The following is a 20,674-nucleotide window of genomic DNA, read 5'->3' as shown; positions in this document are numbered from 1 at the left end:
TTCTAGTGTTGTCTGTTTAGACAGTAATTCATGCTGAAGCCAAAGCATGAATTTATTAAGTTCTGAAAAATAAACTACGAATAAGCTAAATTTTTATATATTCTTTCTTTTCTGTGATGGAAGCCTTAGTAAAGCAAAAGTTTGAACACACAAATGAGTACAGGATTAGCAACCTGAGAAGGAGCTGGAATCCCAGTTTATGGTCATTTTCTAACCAAAGAGACTTTCCAATTTCTGGTGAGACACATGCATAAATGCAAAACAAGGGATGTGAGGAATACATTATTAACCATTAAATCATTCAACGGATAGACTGAGAGTGCTTTCTATGTGTAAAAGCACTGAGGGATATTCAATGTTTAAGATAAGTCCCTTATTTAAGGAATTTTAAACTCCGGAAAAAAGGTACACAAAGGCATTTATAAATTGTATGAATGGAATATAAAGCAGGTATTAAGCAAATTGCTACTATATAATCAGTGAACAGCCCATAGAGGGAAAAAAGTTAGATCTTAGACTACACTTCAAAAGGAGGATATTCTTCAACACCTATAAAAAGAAGGTGTTCTAACACTAGAGGACAGCAAAGTCTTTCTGTAAAGGGCCAGATAGTAAATAGCTTAGGCTTTGTGAAGCATATGGTCTCTGCAGCAACTACGGATGCTCTTTGCTTATGAAATGGCTACAGCCCAATAAACCCATCATAAATTGAAAATATCATAAGCTGAAAATGCATTTAATACACCCAACCTACCAAACATCATAGCTTTAGCCTAGCTTACCCTAAATGTGTTCAGAACACTTATATTAGCCTACAGTTGGGCAAAATCTTGTAACACAAAGATTCGTGTAATTCAATGAATACAGCACTGAGAGTGAAAAACAGAATGGTCATATGGGCACTCAAAGTAGAGTTTCTTTCTTGTTTGTTTTTAATGAGGTGAGGTCTCACTCTGTCACCCTGGCTGGAATGTAGTGGCATAATCACAGTTCACTGGAACTTCTAACTCCTGGGCTCAAGCGATCCTCCTGACTCAGCCTCCCAAGCAGCTGGGACTACAGGAGTCCACCCCCATGCCCAGCTAGTTAAAAAAATAAGACTAGTTTAGCTGTTGATCAGGTATAAGGATCTGAGTTCAAGACCATAATCTTTTGACATTTCACTTGCCAAAGAAAACCAGTGATTTCCAAATAATTTAGAGAATTGTCTAAAACTAAGGAGAAGTGACATGAACAAACGACCCCAAAGTTGACTGTTTTTATCACTAATTAAAAACAAGGTTAAAATTTTATTTTATTGTTCACCTAATATAAAAGGCCTTTCAAAAGGACTAAAAGTTGCCTAGGCTAAGTGAATAAGTATATTCCCTAATTATGAATGAGTGGTAAGACTATAACTTGCTAGAAATTTCTCATTTATATAATATTACCTCTCCCCCAATCATCTCCTGGTAATCAAAAACAAAACACCCCCACAAACCACATGTGTACTCAACCCATGACTATATTTTAATACAGTTTGGATTGTAGAAAATACTATCTTACTGTGACATTTTGGTGAAAAACGATTGCAAATCAACATTAATCCATATTATAACAAGTCCCAAAGTAAAATTTCCATATGACAGGCATGTATATTTATCAGTAATGAACTCATTAACTATTTCTAATAGAAGTCCTTAAACAATTTTCAAGTCAATTTGTTTTGTCAATGTTTTTCTTGTAAAATCTTTTTTTTTAACAATAGGTTTGATATGTTTTGTATACAAATATACCTTAAAGATAATGACAATAATCAATGCTATTTTAAAAGTCATTATTTCATTTGTATAGGAAATACTACCACAGCTTTGTTATCTTCTAAACTTACTGTATTTACACTATTATAATAACTCAAGTTCTAAGATAAAGGGCAAATTTATAAGTAACACCTGTAGCTATATGCAAAATGCCATTTTATTTCCCCATGAATAATCTTCTGTAAAAAAATATAAGAGTAGGCCAGGTGCAGTGGCTCACACCTGTCATCTCAACACTTTGGGAAGTTGAGGTGTGAGGACTGATTTTGAGGTCAGGAGTTTTGAGACCAGCTTGGGCAACAAGAGATCCGATCTCTAAAAAAATTTACAAATTAGCCAGGTGTGGTGGCACATGCCTGTAGTCCCAGCTATTTGAGAGGCTGAGGCAGTAGGATTGCTTGAGCCCAGAAGTTCAAAGTTACTATGACTTACGATCATGCCACTGAACTCCAGCCTAGGCAACAAAGAGAAACCTTGTCTCTTTCAAAAAAGAAAGAAAGAAAAAAAAAAGAAAGGAAAAGAAAAAGGAGAAAGGAAAGGAAAGGAAGAAAGAGACTGTAAGAGTATAATATAATAAAATGGCTAAGAGATCAGGCAGAGTAGAAGGAACTAAAAGTTAACTGACAAAAACAAAAAAAAGCCCCACAGCAGTAAGGTATGCACAGTATATAAATCATTCTGTTTCAGGTATTTAGTAATCAGTGATATACTCCACTTTTGTATGTAAGTACTAGTAAAAATTTTATTTTTGTTAGTATATACATGGTACAACATATACTTTCAATGCGTAATTAGTACTTACCTATGTGGGCAGCCTTGGCAGATCTTCTGATCAGCAAAGGAACCTCCTAAGACTTTACTTAGCATAGCTGGATGTCCTAAAGCTTTTAAAGCTTCATCTAAACTATCCACCAATGAATTAAAAAATTCTAAAGCATCGTGTTGTTCACGCAGATTAACAGGCTCACCCCAAAGCCTAAGAAATGAATGAAATAAAACATGTAACATGTAACATTCACAGAACAATATATACAACTATATTTTTCAGGGAAAAAAAAAGCAACAAGACCACAAACAACAGGATATAAAACCGAGATTTTTATTCCTCAACTACATGGAAAAAGTAGAAAAAAAAGAATGTGCTTTCCCTATAGAATGTAGTGGGGTAAGAGAGAGAGCCTCACAGTAAAACTAGTACTCTAGTGGCAAAGAACTGCCACGAAACTAGTGGTGTAATTGATGGATAGTATAGCACCAGGAAGGATGGTTGCTTCAGGTGATATGGCACATGCATGCATTTTGAATCCAATTAAAGATACTATTAAGATGAGGTGGTGGATCTCACTCTTATGTGGATGTTACAATCACTATTTTATTTCTTTAATTTTGCTTAAATTTTGGATTATAAATAATAAAAAGATCAGATCTAGTTACTCTTAAATTTATTTTTTTCCCAAGTGAAGAGAGAAAGGTTTAACTTGTTCTAGAGTTAATCTCTTGAGTAATTTAAGAAAAGACACCATCACTACATACCACAAAATGAGAACTCATACTGCTAAAACTCAGGCACTCCTGGAAACTATCAATAATACCTGATTTTGTATATACAGAATAATGTACATAGAGAATTTAAGTGTATTTGTTCTAAGCAAGAAATGACATTTTAAAGTATGCAAGAACTGTGTTTATACTTTTGTAAAACCTTTTCTACATAGCAAATAATCTGATCTCTATTATATTTTAGACAAGTAAAAATTTGTATATAGTAAGTTTAAAGTCAAATATATTATTTGTTAAAAATCAGCTTGTTTCATTACTGGAAATTACACCAGTCCATTCTATTTACTTTCAAACCATACTCAACTCCTCAAACTTTCAAACATGTAATCAACTAATTTCAAAAGGGAAAAGGTACACTTTATAAAGGAGAGATCTGTTAAGACACCAAGAAATCAAAATTAGTATCACTTATAATTAAGTGGATAACACATGCCTCCCAATACAGTGCAGTGAGAAACACAAAACATCAATTATGTAGTTTTATTGCCCCCACTCCCTCAACATTTAACATAAAGCTAATCATCAGGAAACAATCACACAAATCAAAAAAGACATTCTGCAAGACAACTGGCCTGGACTCTTTAAAAATTTCAGTGCGATACGTCACAAGTTAGGGAGATTATGTTACATAAAAGGCAACTAAAGAGCTAACAGCCAAATCCTTGTGATTCCTTCATGAGTATCAGATTGGTATAGAAAGATAAGTTATAAAGACCATTTTTGGGAAATCGGAATATACACTGATGAATATTAGAGATTAAAAATCGTTATTATATTACTTGGATATAATTGTATTATTCATAAATAGGAAAACTGCCTTATTCTGATATATGATCTGTTATATGTTGAAGTATGAAGGGGTGAAGCATCATGTTTGCAACTTAACTATCAACTTAAGAAAAAAGGCCGGGCACGGTGGCTCACGCCTGTAATCCTAGCACTTTGGGAGGCCGAGCCGGGTGGATCACAAGGTCAGGAGTTCAAGACCACCCTGGCTAACACAATGAAACCCTGTCTCTACTAAAAATACAAAAAATTAGCCAGGCGTGGTGGGAGGCGCCTGTAGTCCCAGCTACTCGGGAGGCTGAGGCAGGAGAATGGTGTGAACCCAGGAAGCAGAGCTTGCAGTGAGCCAAGATCGTGCCACACTCCAGCCTGGGCGACAGAGCGAGACTCCATCTCAAAAAAACAAAAAACAAACAAACAAACAAAAACTTAAGAAAAAAATAAACCAAAAACCAAGTACACATATGGCAAGATAAGCAAATATGGCAAAATGTTAATTAGTAAAACCGCATAAAGAATATAACATAAAGGTGATAATTATACCTCTTCTTCACCTTTTCTGTAGGTTTGAAACTTTTCAAAATAAAAAAGTGGGGTGAGGAAGTGTAGTTAACGAACCCGCTTGTATCAAGAGTAGATTATATGTCTAAAGTGTGGATAATCCAAAGTGCTAGTCTATACAAACCGAGCTCCACTAGCACAGGCAGTAACTGAAAAGTCAAAAAAGCAAAGGCATTACAAGAGAAAAAATTGTAACTGAATGACAAGACGAAAGTTTAAAAAGTGTAAGCTTCAGCTGGGCGCAGTGGCTCACGCCTGTAATCCCAGCACTTTGGGAGGCTGAGGCGGGTGGATCACCTGAAGTCAGGAGTTCAAGACCAGCCTGACCAATATGGTGAAACCGGTCTCTACTAAAAATACAAAAATTAGCTGGGCATGGTGGCAGGCGCCTGTAATCCCAGCTACCAAGACAGGAGAATCGCTTGAACCCAGGGGGCAGAGGTTACCGTGAGCCGAGATCACACCACTGCACTCTAGCCTGGGCCACAGAGTGAGACTCTGTCTCAAAAAAAAAAACAAACAAAAACCCAGTATAAGCCTCTGTTTGTGTTCTTCAATTTGGAAGAGCATAAACAGAAATGCTAAAATAGCCTTAAGGCAGAGATGGAATTGGAATAACCTAGGGAAAGACAGAACTGAAATAGTCAGAGAGGAGGGAGAATGGTATGCTGGGTGATGGGACTAAAAGCAAAATGAGAGATGGGAGGGGGGGTGGTCCACGCAAGACACTAGTACAGAGTAAGCAGAGGGCCTAGTTAGGGGAAGAAAAGAAATTTATACTGCTTTGTCAGAAGAAGGGAAGGCGGATCAGAGTATCAGTGACCCTTCGTTCCCCCCTCCTCTCAGGTGGCCGGGAAGCACCTTGAAGGGATTCCAAGGAGGATTACTTGCAAAACAAAACAAACCAAACCTCACTGCTGTAAAGAATTATACCCCTTTTCATACACAGTAAGAGTTACGTGGTTGTACTGTAGTTATTTTAGCACAGTGCATGACGTAGTACTGACTTAAAATCAAAGGAAACAAGATAAAAAATGTAATCTGAGTTTTCTAACTTAAAAGAAAATGGTAAGGACAATTTTTCCTTTATAGATCTTTTCTAGCTATTAAATGAAAAAATAAAATATTGTTATTTTATAACCCTGAAGAAATACTGTATTAAGATAATGATAATCGGCTGGGTGCAGTGGCTCACGCCTGTAATCCCAGCACTCTGGGAGGCCGAGGCGGGTGGATTACCTGACGTCAGGAATTTGAGACCAGCCTGGCCAACACAGTGAAACCCCATCTCTACTAAAACTACAAAAAATTAGCGGGGTGTGGTGGGCCTGTTGTCCTAGCTACTTGAGAGGCTGAGGCTGAAGAATCGCTTGAACCTGGGAGGCAGAGGTTGCAGTGAGTCACGATCGAGCCATTGCACTTCAGCCTGGGGAACAGAGCAAGACTCTGTCTCCAAAAAAAAAAAAAAAAAAAAACAAACAAACAAAAAAGAGGCCGGGGGGAGCAGTAGCTCATGCCTATAATCCAGCACTTTGGGAGGCGGGCGGGTCACCTGAGGTCAGGAGTTCGAGACCAGACTGGCCAACATGGTGAAACCCCGTCTCTACTAAAAATACAAAACTTGGCCGGGCATGGTTGGCCCACGCCTGTAACCCCTGTAACCCTAGCTACTCAGGAGGCTGAGGCAGAATTGCTTGAACCCAGGAGGTGGAGGTTGCAGTGAGCTGAGATCACGCCACTATACTCTAGCCTGGGCGACAGAGCAAAGATTCCATCTCAGGAAAAAAATAAAAATAATAATAATAATTCACTGCTGTTAACATCGTAAGACGACAGACATTATTTATATGTCACTCCTCATGGAGATAAACATTACCCCCTATGAAGTAGCCTTGCCTATCCATTCCACGAAAAGAAAAATAATACCACAATCTGATCAAGCCTCTAGATCTCACAAGGTGTTTATAGAAGATGCAGGTGACCAAGAAAAACAGAAAATAATAAACCACCACAGGGATTCCATCAACGAAATTCAGACCGTGGGAAAATTTACAGGCTAAACTATTTGTCCTCCAATTCCCCCATAACTGTAAAGGGAAAAAAGGAACAGATGAATAATCAAGATCATTATCAACCATTTGTGGTAAATGGACCTCAATTGAATCTTATTTTTAAAAAAAATCAGTAAAAACCAATCATGAGATAACTCAGTTAATTCAAACACTGACAGAGATATTTGATATTAAGCAATTTAAAAAAAAATAATGGTATCATGATCATGTTTTGAGACAGACACTACAGACACATACTTAAGTATTTATAGATGGAACTAAGATTTGCTTCAAAACAATCTAGAAAGAAATAGGTAGGGGCCGGGCACAGTGGCTCACACCTGTAATCCCAGCACTTTGGGAGGCTGAGGTGGGAATCACCTGAGGTCAGGAGTTCGAGACCAGTCTGGGCCAACATGGTAAAACCCCGTCTCCACTAAATATACAAAAAATTAGCTAGGCGTGCTGGTGGGTGCCTATAATCCCAGCTACTTGGGAGGCTGAGGCAGGAAAATCGCTTGAATCTGGGAGGCGGATGTTGCAGTGCGCCAAGATCACACCACTGCACTCCAGCCTGGGCAACAAGAGCAAAACTCCATCTCAAAAAAAAAAAAAAGAAAAGAAAAGAAAAGAAAAGAAAAAAGAAAGAAAGAAAAGAAAAAGAAAAAAAAATAGGTAAGAATATAGATTAAATGAGGCTGGCCACAAGCTGACTACTACTGAAGTTGGGTGACAAGTATACAGGGGTTCATACTACTTTTTCTACTTCTGTATTTATTAGATGTTTTCCTAATAAAAAGTTAATAATATGGTTAAGATACTAAAGGACGTTGCCCTTCCTTACTATGCCAGTTTCTACTTCTTCCTAAGGGGACCTAAAAAAAAAAAAAAAAAAAAAAAAAGAAAAACAAAAAACCTACCCAACTGAGGACAGTTTGACTATTACCAGTGCTTAAAAAAAGATGCCTTCCAACGTGTCTTTTAGAGGTTTAATGTTAGTGTATTGAGATGTTCATTTTAAGAAGTATCTCTATTACTGTCCATCCATAGTTTACCTGAACTGTTTCCAAAATCCTCTGGGCACATAGTATTGCAGTCGAGAAGCAGCTAAATGACCAAAGATGACCTGAAGGTGTCTTAGGACACCAATGTTGTACTCTTTTCTATCTTCAGTTTTACTTAATGCTGGTTTATCTTCAAATTGTTGAGGATATCCAAATACATCATCCCTGGGATCAACATTGCTCTAGAAACCAAAAATTGACACCAATGAGCTAAAGTATAATAAAATACATTGAGACAAATGCCAAGCAGTTATTGAACAAATGATTTGTATTCCTATTATGCTCATTTCCAAAACACTTTTCAATTTATAAATTTTTAGTATTTAGTGTTTATCCCCACCATTTCACATACTAGTTATCATAACCAAATAACCCTGACCATGTATAAGAGAGATAAGATAATATAGTGTAGCGTTAGCATAGTAATTTAGACTGAACTAGACACAAATGCAGGCTCTACCACTTATAAGCCAAGTAACTTTGAGCAAGTAAAAACTACTTAAACTTTCTAGGCTTCAAGTTTCTTTATGTGTGAATGGGGATAATATATCCTTTGTGTAGCTGTTGTACATAAAATGCTCAGATCTGTCAATAAAATATACCTATATCAGTATAGTCATTATTTGCTTAATGACAGGGATAAATTCTGAGAAATGCATCATTAGGTGACTTTGTCATGTGAACATCAGAGTGTACCTATAAACCTAGATGGTATAGCCAATTGCTCCTAGGTTGTAAACTTGTACAGCATGTTATTGTACTACATACTGTAGACAACTGCAACCCAACGGTGAATCTGTGCATCTAAAAATAGAAAAGGTACAGTAAAAATACAACATTATAATCTTCTTGGACTACTGTCATATATATGGTCTGTAATTGTCTGAAACATTGTTACGTGGTGCATGACTGTAGTACTCTTCCGCAAATGGTGCTGGGTAAACTGGATAATCCACAGGCAAAAGAATAAAGTTGAGCCCTTATGAAACACTACATACAAAAATTAACTCAAAATGGATCAAAATCCTAAATGTAAGAGCTAAGACCACAGAACTGTTAAAAAAAAAAAAAACATACGGCAAAAGCTTCAAGACACTGGATTTGGCAGTGATTTCTTGGATATGACATCAGAGGTACAGGCAACAAAAGAAAGTATCTGCAAATCACGTATCTGATATGGAGTTAATATCTAGAACATACAGAGAACTCTTAAAACTCAACAACACAACTCAATTTAAAAATAGACAAAGAAGATGAACAAGTAGCCAATAATAAGCACAGCTAAAGATGCTCAAAATCGTTAACCATTTGGGAAATGCAAATCAAAACCATGAGGAGATACTACCTCACACTCAATTAGGGTGTCAACTACCAGAACGAGCGAGTATAACAAGTGTTGGCAAGGATATGGAGAAACTGGAGCTCTTGTGCAATGCTGGTAGGAATGTAAAATGGTGCAGTCACTCTAGAAAACAGTTCCTCAAAAAATTTGGCTGTATATGGTGGCTCACGCCTATAATCCCAGCACTTTGAGAGGCCAAGGTGGGTGGATCACCTGAGGTCAGGAGTTCGAGACCAGCCTGGCCAACATGGTGAAACCCCATCTCTACTAAAAATACAAAAATTAGTGGGGTGTGGTGGTGCGTGCCTGTAGTCCCAGTTACTCGGGAGGCTGAGGCAGGAGAATCGCTTGAACCCAGGAGGCAGAGGTTGCAGTGAGCTGAGATAGCACCACTGCACTCCAGCCTGTGTGACAGAGTGAGACTCTGTCTGAAAAAAATAATAAAATAAATAATAAAATAAAAATAGCATCACCAAATGATCTAGTACTTCCACTTCTGAGCATATACCTGGAAATATTGAAAGCAGGACCTCAAACAGCTATTTGTATATCCACGTTCATGGCAGCCTTATTCACAATAGCTCAAATGGGGAAGCAACCCAAATGTCCATCAACAAATGAATGGATAAGGAAAATGTGGTATATACATATAATAGAATATTACTTAGACTTTAAAATGAAATAAGCCAGCTATGAAAAGGCAAATACTGTATGATTTCACTTATATGATCACTTAGATGAGGTATGTAGAGTAGTCAATCATAGAGACAAAAAGAACAGTAGTTGCCAGAGGCTGTGGGGAGGGAGAATGGGGAGTAGCTTAATGGCTACAGTTTCAGTTTTGCAATATGAAGAGTTTTGGAGATGGGTGGTGGTGATGGTGTACAACAATGTAAATGTATTTAATAGGACAACTGCACATTTAAAAACAGATGGTAAGTTTCATGTTACATGTATTTTACCACAATTTTAAAAAAAGACAGAAGTAGTGGTGTAAGATATAACATGAAGACAGAATTCCTAAAGGTCATAATCATACAGCAGCTACAAAGAAGAATTTGTTTTTACATTTAACTATCTTTCAATATTCCCTGAATTGTATCTGATCACTCTGATATAGAAATAGACAACAACCAGTCCCTGCCCATGAGAAACTTATACTCTAACAATGGAAACAAAAACATAAGCCAAAAAAAACCAAAACCCAAAAAACACCACAAAAACTCCCACAGTACACTGGGGTGCAGAGACAACATGGAGCAGAGGATACCATGAGAGTAAAAGTGGTACACCTTATTTGAAATTGTAATTATATTTTGTATGCCTCATTTACTTCTTGCCAGTACAATTACCTATATCTACTTGTGTTTAACTCAATATCCCAGGTATATGATGGGCTCCAGAACTGGAATTTGAATTACATTTTTTTCCCAGAGCAGTGATTTTTAATCAGGTATGGGTATAAGTGTCCTTTATGAAGCTTTTTTTAAAAAGTAAAAGTGCTCAGACCCCAATCCCTAGACCATCTGGCACAGCAGGTCTAGGGAAGAGTTGAGGCAAGTAGATGTTTCAGAAGCTCCAATTGATAAACTACTTCTTCAGAGCAAAATCAGTTCTGGCAACTGAAGGGAGGGAATTAAAAGAACCATTTACTACAATTAGAATATACTCTGGCTTCTCTCTTCAGTTCCCACTATCACTATAAACAGGAAAAGTAAAACCAAGGAAATATTATATGGTAAGCAGAAACATGACCACAACTTAAGTCTTCTTGCCATATGCTCTTCTTCAAAGAGCTATCTTACAGTTATGTCAATTCTGATTCGCCACTACAACTCAACTTCTTCACTGCTTTATACTGCACTGGATACTCAGCAGGCAGCCTAAATTTTGCCACAAGACTATGTGAGACTATTTAAAGTAGGGAAAGTTTGTTTCCTAATCAAGAAGAGCTATGATCTAAGGGAAATTCAAAGAGTAACCTAAAAGCAAGCACAGACAGTGAAATTGGCAGATACTGTATAACTTGGCACAAAATAGAAAATTAAAATTTAGAAATAGAAAAGTAAAAATTTAAAACTATTATTAAAAATGAAGGTTCTTACCATTAAACAAACCCCAAATTATACTAAACACTCTACACAAAAAAACATAAGTACATTAACTGTTGCTTTTTTTTTTTTTTTTTTTTGAGATGGAGTCTCGCTCTGTCACCTAGGCTGGAGTGCATTGGTGCCATCTCAGCTCATCGCAACCTCCACCTTCCGGGTTCAAGTGATTCTCCTGCCTCAGCCTTCCGAGTAGCTAGGACTACAGGCATGTGCCACCACACCCGACTAATTTTTGTATTTTTAGTAGACACGGGGTTTCACTATGTTGGCCAGGCTGGTCTTGCACTCCTGACCTCAGGTGATCCACCTGCCTCAGCTTCCCAAAGTGCTGAGATTATAGGTGTGAGCCACCATGCCCGGCCAACTGTTGCTTTAGAAACGTACAAACCATTCTAAAAATCAACTGCAGTTTAAATTCTGGTAGGTAGTGAGAACTATACTATGTTAAGAGGTAGCAGTTCATGCTGGCTGGAAGAAGTCCATCCCTACTTACTTTTTCTTTTTTTTCTGAGACAGGGTCTCACTCTGTAACCCAGGCTGGAGTGCAGTGGCATGATCATGGCTCACTGCAGCCTCAAGCTCCCAGGCTCAAGCAATCCTCCTGCCTCAGTCTCCTGAGTAGCTGAGACCACAGGTGTGTGCCCGGCCCATCCCTAACTTTCAAATATACTTCAACACGTTTGATGAAAGTATAATACTCTCTCAAGAGAGTATAGTATCTGGTATCATAACTTGAAACACAGAAAACAGAAATGGTAACTCAAATTTACCTCATTGTCCTGCTTCTCATCCCCAGACATATCATCATCTACATCACTACCTGTGCCTTCAATGGCAAGAATACCGTTCCTAATGGAAGGAATCATGTAGAGTTGCTGAATCACAGAATTCATGTAACAAGTAGCACCGGCATTTTTCAGCCCCACGAATCCTTTGGGTGGGCGGGGTCCAACAGGTGGCAGATATTCCCACTCAGTAAGTGCTTCACAAGCTGAGAGAAGAAAAGATTCTTGTAGCATGAACACAGCCATTTTGTCCTTTCAAACTATTATGCTGACAAAGCAACCCTGGCAATAATTCTACCACCCATAATTCCACTAACCCTACGGCAACCTGAAGCAGTGTTCTGAGTTTGCACTTCATCTTCCAACAATCTAAAATATACAGCAACAGGCACCACTGTGCAGCTTCTTATCCAATCACCCACAAACCCGTTTTATATGATGTTGCTTCTATGGCAGTCTCAAAAGTACAAGATAGTATAACGCTAATGTCTACATGCTAACTTTACTTGCATCTTTATTTTTAGCCATTATTCACTTTCTTAATATTTGATACTTTTGCCTTCAAATTTGGCAAGGAATGAAATGTTATCTAAATATATCAACACATTATAATTTTCTCAGTTTTAAATAATCCTAAAACCACAGGGGCTCACATCCTGGTTCTGATGCTTATCACCTCTTTTTTTTCCCCACCTTTAGGTGACTTTCTGTTTCTTCCTAGTAAATGTAATAATAAAAGTAACACTTGCTTTCCTGATATCTATAATGCTATTTTGAGGAGCAAGCAAGACAGCCCATTTGTGATAATTGTAAATCACTGTACATCTTCCTATCTCCCTCCACCTAGTATAAACCTGGAAACAACATTAAGTATCATTGTCTAGGGGACCAGTTAATTATATCATACCAAACTGCATGGCTAAAAACGGAATTAGGTAAATATTTATGTGTTGACAGGGAACAATGGCAGATGGGGAACAATGGCAGATAGGGAACGATGCAAACGTTGTACTATACCCCAATCTGTGATTAAAAAATTAACCCCCATTAAGTTAAAAAAAAAATACAAAAATTCTCACAATACATAGATTTGATAGGACAGCTAAAGGTCTAACCTTTTAAGCAATCAATTTATTCAGAAATTCCTGAGATTTAAAACTTCCAAACATTCTGAAACACATCAAAAAGTAATTTGACATGTTCTTAAAGATTTACTATAATCAATTATATTCTTAAGTGTTCTAAATAGCGATTTTCTCTTAAAACAGCACCAATTATGCTTATTTCTGCTTTTTCTGTTATTAATATTTTATACTGCCCTTGCCCTTTTCAGCTTCAATTCCTTATCTGTAAGGTCTGAAATCTGCAGCCTATTCATGCGCCTGGTGTGGGCATTAAATGAGAACATAAATAAGGTGCACTAAAATGGTAACTTCTCACATTCTAATCTTCAAAGCCAGATTTTCTTCGAACTCATAACGTTAAGGAACTTCTAAGTGAGGACATGAAAGGTTTTCCAATACATGCAATTTAAAGTTTTAAGTCTGGGCCAGGTGCAGTGGCTCACACCTGTAATTCCAGCACTTTGGGAGGCCGAGGCAGGTGGATCACCTGAGGCCAGGAGTTCAAGACTAGCCCGGCCAACATGGTGAAACCCTATCTCTACTAAAAATACAAAATTAGCCAGGCATGGTGGCAATACAAAATTAGCCAGGCATGGTGGCAATACAAAATTAGCCAGGCATGGTGGCAGGCGCCTGTAAGCCCAGCTACTTGGGAGGCTGAGGCAGGAGAATCATTTGAACCCGAGAGGCAGAGGTTGCAGTGAGCCGAGATCGCACCACTGCACTTCAGCCTGGGCAACAAGAGCGAAACTCCATCTCAAAAAAATAAATAAATAAAATAAAGTTTTACGTCTATACTCTACGGCATTTACTTTGGCTACTTTTTAATCTGGAGTTTGAATTTTATGTCAGGTTTCATGAGATGAAATTTATCTTACCAAATGGCGACACCACTTATAGGATGCCATTTAACAAATGTTTGAATTTTTTTCTATACAAGGTGGTCTGCTTATAATGGTCTTATTTATTTTTCTTTTTTCTTTTTTTTTTTTTTTTCTGAGATGGAGTCTTGCTCTGTCACCCAGGCTAGAGTGCAGTAGCGCGATCTCGGCTCACTGCAACCTCCACCTCCTGGGTTCAAGCAATTCTCCTGTCTCAGCCTTCTGAGTAGCTGGGACTACAGGCGTGCACCACAATGCCCAGCTAATTTTTGTATTTTTAGTAGAGACAGGGTTTCGCCATGGTCAGGCTGGTCTCAAACTCTTGACCTCAGGTGATCCACCCACCTTGGCCTCCCAAAGTGCTGGGATTACAGGCCTGAGCCACCGTGCCCGGCCTATAATGGTCTTAATTGTACATTCATTCACTAAAAATTTTCAACTAGTTACTGAAAGAAATATGTAAGTTGGAAATATTTTCTGAAAGAAAAACAGGAAAACAACTTTGAAACATTGAAATGATCAATTATCACATTATATTAAAAATACTTACTAGTTATTGCTGTGCCAATGTAATACATTTCAGTCAAAGAATCTACTATTTGTTTGAGATTCCTCACACAGCCAACAGCTAATGCTACAAGTAATTCAAAACCAGCATTAATTGTAGGTGGTGAACCACAGACTGGAATAGCCTGTTCGGCTGGGAGCTCTCCATTTCTCATATACTGTAGGTAAACATTGGATGCAGGAAATATGAAATCATCAATTAATTCCTAAAAAGTTGAAAAAGGGATTACATATTAGCAATGCTATATATTTTTAGAAAAAAAAAGTCTCTTGTAAGTAAATCATTTTAAAATTACTCATTTGAATTTAAGATCTCATTACATCTCAGAAAACTCAGATTTTCTGATAAAAAGATCTTCCTTCAAAACACTATTTACTATCACTAACATACCTAATTTCGCAGGTTAAATAAATTTGTAAATATTAAGAAAGAACTGAATGTAGTACTTATCAAAATTTTTATTTTAAATGTTTGCTCCTTTAATCAAGTGTATAGCAAATTAAACCCATTTTGAATAGAAATAAAATGTACAAAAATGAAACTTTGTTTCCTTGTGTTACTACATGTATGAAAAAACTCATTAAAGATATACAAGATGCATTCTTACAAAACAGAGGTTTGCCTCATTAAATGAAATTAACAAATCAGATTTTCCAAAGAGAAAAATTAAACAACAATTACTTTATAAAGTATCTTATTTATTTATCTATTTATTTTGAGACAGGGCCTTGCTCTGTTCCTCAGGCTGGAGTGCAGTGGTGCGATCTCAGCTCACTGCAACCTCCACCTCCTGGGCTTAGGTGATCCTTCCATCTCAGCCTCTCAAGTAGCTGGGGACCATGGGTGTGCGCCACCACACCTGGCAGTTTTTTTTTTTCTTTTGTAGAGAAAGGGTTTCACCATGTTGCCCAGGCTGGTCTTCAACTCCTGGGCTCAAGCCATCCACTGGACTCAGCCTCCCAAAGTACTGGGATTACAGGCATGAGGCCAGCAAGTCCAGCCATGAAATCTTATTTAAATACAAATTTAGAAATGTCTCTTGAATAAAGTAAGGCATAACTGTATTTCTTAAATTACTGTAAATTTGATAAAGATTCTTAAAAAAGAGAAAAGATCAAGAAAGTACAAAGACATGATACTACTGTAAATTAATTAAATTTGATTATAAATATTTAGAAGGTTATGATATGTAGCTTACAACCAAGAACACAGAACTTACTTTAATGAGATTAGCACCTCCTTTTTCACAACCAATATGAAATTTTTTCTCAGAAGTTTGAAAGGCCAGTAACTCCTTTGTCACTCCAAGGTGGCCCTCTAAGATCGTCTCTTCAATACCCGTTTCTCCTGTTCTTTTAACATCATCCTGCCAAAGGCGGGGGGTGGGTTGGGGGGGGAAGAAATCAAATGTCTAGCTTACGAAAGGGAGGTAAAGAGGGAGAGAGGAGCCAGAACGAGACAGAGCTGGAGGGATATGAGATAATTTCCTTAAGTCTTTCCATTCAAACAACTTTGTTTTCTTCAGAACTTTCTAGAAATTGGCTTTATGAACTACTAGAAGAAATGCTAATTTGAAGGCTAAAAACTACAAATCTCTTCAGAAATAAATTCTTGTATCATTCTGCCGAAGTAAAAAGTATCAGATGTTATGACAGAAAGTTCTGCTCTATCAGACTCATTTTTGACATAAACAATTCAAGAATATTTTTTTTAAAAATGAGAATTTGCAAAAAGGCCCAAAATGCTAAAATAAAAGAAGCTGAATATCAGTATTTCAAGTGTCAAGTAAGCAATTCATTTTACAAAACTAGGTATGCATTAATTTTGTGAACCACAGGTTACTAACATCCACCGATGCAGAGTACATTCTTTGGTCCCTTTTATCAATCTTTGGAGTTTTCCATTTAACCAAAATGCTCAAAAAATATAAATCATCAATAAAACATTCTATTTACTAATAATGACATATAAATGAAGTATTAACTGCAACTTACCCTAATTCTTTTAAGCCAATCAATTTCATTATTGAGAAGAACTTCAGCATTGGGTACATTAATATTACTATTGTAAGCGTAATTAAGAAGGTGTCTTAAAAGAGTAAAGTAGTCGCCTGAGTGTTTAGCTCTCTCTCTTGCTGTGCTCTGGAAACAAAGTAGAATGATATCAATTTACATGTCCATCCTCAAAATCCACTTTTTAAAAAACCCAGAGTTAACTAAAGAAGATGACTACCACAGTACGGGAAATTAAGTAGTAATTCATTTATTAAATATAGACTGTCCTAACTTTAATGCAAGCTAAAACCACAAATTTCTGAATGTTTCTTGCTTAAAGAATGAATCACACTGATAAGCATATTTTAAAAAGTCTCACCCCCAAAACAGTAAAGAGTAGAGTAATGAAGAAAAGTAGAGGCCGGTGTCCCATGCAACATCTGGTGCACATTAAAAAGAACTGCTCCTGGGCCACCTGACGAACAGTTCTGAAATAAAAATGTTTCACATTTAATACATTATTTCCATTTTAAAAAATGATTGTAACATTGTTCCCTCTTGGGGAGGAAGGGTGGGGGAGTATAAAAGGGAGATAAATTAATAGTAAGGATACAGGATTACCCTACCTACACACACCAAGCACTCAAGCCAACACCACATAATACATGAACTTAAGCTGTATATCCAGGACTATAACCTCAAATTGACACTAAGAGTTTGAGGGATACCACCTTCTAACACCTCTTTCTTGGAACAGGCTGGAAATGTTCCCCTATATACCAAATGCTCTACTACAATAACCTTATGCATCTTTTTGGCCTTCCACGGAATTTTTATTCAACTGTGGTTCTGCACAACAGCTCTGTGGAAATTCTGTAGTAACCACAGTAAGGCTATTGTGACAGATGTCTCTTATACCAGGGGTCCCCAAACCCCAGGCCAGAAGGCCAAGTGAGCATTATGGCCTGAGCTCCGCCTCCTGTCAGATCAGCAGTGGCATTAGATTCTCATAGGAGCGCAAACCCTATTGAACTACACATGCAAGAGTTCTAGCTTATGTGCCCCTTATGAGAATCTAACTAATGCCTCATAATCTGAGGTGGAATCCTTTCATCCCGAAACCATCCCCCACTACCTCCCTGATCCATGGAAAAATTGTCTTCCATGAAACTGGGCCCTGGTGCCAAAAGAGTTGGGGACTGCTGCCTTATACCATACTGGCGGTTCCAAAAGCACGGTCCCCAGAGCAGCAACATCAGCATTATCTGGGAACTTGTGAGAAATGCCAATTCTCAGGCTCCAATGCAGACCTCCTGAATCAGAAATACTGGAGGTGGGGCCCAGCAATGTGTTAATAAACTCTTCAGGTCTATCTGATGTGCACTAAAGACTGAGAACAGCAGGCTGGGTGCGGTGGCTCATGCCTGTAATCCCAGCACTTTGGGAGGGTGAGGCGGGCAGATCACGAGGTCAAGAGGTCAAGACCATCCTGGCCAACATGGTGAAACCCCGTCTCTACTAAAAATACGAAAATTAGCCAGGCGTGGTGGTGGGCGCCTGTAATCTCAGCTACTTGGAAGGCTGAGGCAGGACAACTGCTTGAACCCGGAAGGCGGGGATTGCAGGGAGCTGAGATCACGCCACCGCACTCCAGCCTGGTGACACAGCGAGAATCCATCTCCAAAAAAAAAAAAAAAAAGAAAGAAAGAAAGAAAGAAAAAAGAAAGATTGAGAATCACAATACCATATTTCCTCTCTGATGACCCTTGGGAAAACCTTGTCTCATGATTCTCAGATCTGGGAATCATGAATCTGTCTTTTTAAAAAACTGTTATGTACTATATAGATCTCACTAGAATAAAATGCTCCAAGAGGGCAGAGACATCATCTATTTAATTAACACTGTGCCGTTGGAACCTAGAATAGTAACTGGCGTATAAAAGGAGCTCAAGAACCAGTTATCAAATGTGTAGTCTATCTCCATTACAAAGTAAGCTCTTTCAGGGTAGGGGCTTTCTTGATGCCAAAGGTCATGGCACCTAGAACAATGTATGACACATGGAAGATGCTCAACAAGTACCTGCTAAGCATTTGTGAATATCTTACAGACATCACAAACTGCATTTCATGGATAACTACATTTCTGTCTTTGTGCTAGTTACTAGATAACTCAGAACTAAATTTATTTTTATTTATTTATTGACACAGAGTTTCGCTCTTGTTGCCCAGGCTGGAGTGCAATGGCAACATCTCGGCTCACTGCAACCTCCGCCTCCCAGGTTCAAGCAATTCTCCTGCCTCAGCCTCCTGAGTAGCTGGGATTATAGGTATATGCCACCACACCTGGCTAATTTTGTATTTTTAGTAGAGACGGGGTTTTTCCATGTTGGTCAGGCTGGTCTCAAACTCCCAACCTCAGGTGATCCACCCGCCTCGGCCTCCCAAAGTGCTGGGATTACAGGCATGAGTCACTGAGCCCAGCCCTCAGAACTTAAAGTACAAGTGTAAAGGACCTGACAGCATACATTCTGTGTACTAACCTCCCTCCCTAGAGGGTATCTTAGGTTTCTGAAAACAGTCCATAGGCCTATAAATCAGAGGGATTCAGAAGCCCCTAAAATTTTTGGAGGTAGAGTTTGGGGGGAACCCAAGTAAACCAAAGGCAGGCGTATCTACTTTTCTGGGAGCAAGCCCATAACTTAACCAGATTTTCAAAAGTATATGTTATTCCCATTGCTTTGGTTTACTAATTTTTCAACGAGCTAGGTATACAGCCCAAATATGAGGGGCAATAAAAAGTTGATGCTCGTGAATACCTGATAAAACTTCCCTGAGCAAATGCAGACTTCTATAGTGCTTCAAAAGAAACACATTTCTGTCAACTAATCCTGTTGCCTCTATCTTCACAATAGTCACTCCCTTTTATTTTAGACAGGGTTTCCCTCTGTCACCCAGGCTGTTTAGTGGCAACATCCTAGCTCATTGTAACCTCAAACTCTTGGGTTCAAGCAATCTTCCCACCTCAGCCTCCTGAGTAGTTAGGACTACATGTGCATGCTACCACATCCAGCTAAAAAAAAAAAATGTTTTTTGAGACTGGGTCTCGTTCTGTCACCCAGGCTAGAGTGCAGTGGCACGATCAGGGCTCACAGTAGCCTCATCCTCTCTGGGCTCAGGTGATCTGCCCACTTTAGCCTCCTGAGTAGTTGGGACTACAGGCATGTGCACCATGCCTGGCTTATTTTTTCTATTTTCTTTAGAGACAAGGTCCCACTATGTTGCCCAGGCTGGTCTCGAACTCCTGGCCTCAAGTGATCCTCCTGTCTTGGACTCCCAAAGTGCTGGGATTACAACCATGTGCCACCACTGCACGCAGCCCACTGTCATCTTTTATTTAAATTCATAAAATAGCTTGCTTTTCCTGCTATCCTACATACTATTCTTAACCAGAATAAACTTACAAAGTTAAGGTGGAGCACATCATTTCTCTGCTTAAAACCCTCTGAAAGATTCCCATCTCACTTAGGGTCAAAGTCAATGTCTTCACAATGACCTATAAAAACCCTCATAGGGTGTTTGTTATCCTCTCTGACTTTACTCCCTACAACTGTCCCCGTCCCCTACCGCCTCTGTTCCATCCACTCCAGTTTCCCTGCTGTTCTTTCACATGTTAGGCATGTTCCTGACATGCCTGGACATATACATCTGTTGTTTTTTCTGCTTAAAATATACTTTCCCCATGAGCCACATGGATTATTACTCTGCTCTGAAAGGTAATGATAAAAGGTGACCTCTAAACAAAGCTATCACCTTTGTGAAGTCTTCAACTACCCTATAAAAAACTGAACTCCACTCATGCCCTGTACTACACAGCCCCTTTTCCTGCTTTACTTCACTCCCATAGCACTTATTCCTATCTGATATACTTCTCGTATGCCTTCTCTTCCCCCATCCCTTTTGGCATGTAAGCTCCTAGAAGGCTAAGATTTTGTCTGTTTTGCCATATCCACAGTGGGTAGTGTCTTCTACACAATAGGTATTTGATCAA

The 20,674-nt window shown here is 38.4% G+C and overlaps 1 protein-coding gene across 12 annotated transcripts in view; it reads right to left on the bottom strand.

Annotated features, from left to right (window-relative positions):
• USP9X (ubiquitin specific peptidase 9 X-linked) overlaps window positions 1–20,674 on the bottom strand; it is a 146,950-nt gene that overhangs the window by 18,779 nt on the left and 107,497 nt on the right. For all 12 annotated transcript variants that reach the window (XM_054544478.2, XM_054544481.2, XM_063721226.1 and 9 more), the window contains 7 exons: window positions 17,006–17,114; window positions 16,627–16,773; window positions 15,852–15,998; window positions 14,615–14,837; window positions 12,045–12,265; window positions 7,813–8,003; window positions 2,602–2,775 (listed from right to left, as the gene is read on the bottom strand). In XM_054544478.2, coding sequence (XP_054400453.1) covers window positions 2,602–2,775; window positions 7,813–8,003; window positions 12,045–12,265; window positions 14,615–14,837; window positions 15,852–15,998; window positions 16,627–16,773; window positions 17,006–17,114 — 1,212 coding nt within the window. The remainder of the gene's footprint in view (window positions 1–2,601; window positions 2,776–7,812; window positions 8,004–12,044; window positions 12,266–14,614; window positions 14,838–15,851; window positions 15,999–16,626; window positions 16,774–17,005; window positions 17,115–20,674) is intronic.

The sequence above is a fragment of the Pongo abelii genome, chromosome X, assembly GCF_028885655.2.
Source record: "Pongo abelii isolate AG06213 chromosome X, NHGRI_mPonAbe1-v2.0_pri, whole genome shotgun sequence".
Classification (NCBI taxonomy): domain Eukaryota; kingdom Metazoa; phylum Chordata; class Mammalia; order Primates; family Hominidae; genus Pongo; species Pongo abelii.
The sequence above is the reverse complement of the archived record's forward strand: the minus strand, read 5'-3'. Positions and strand labels throughout refer to the sequence as shown.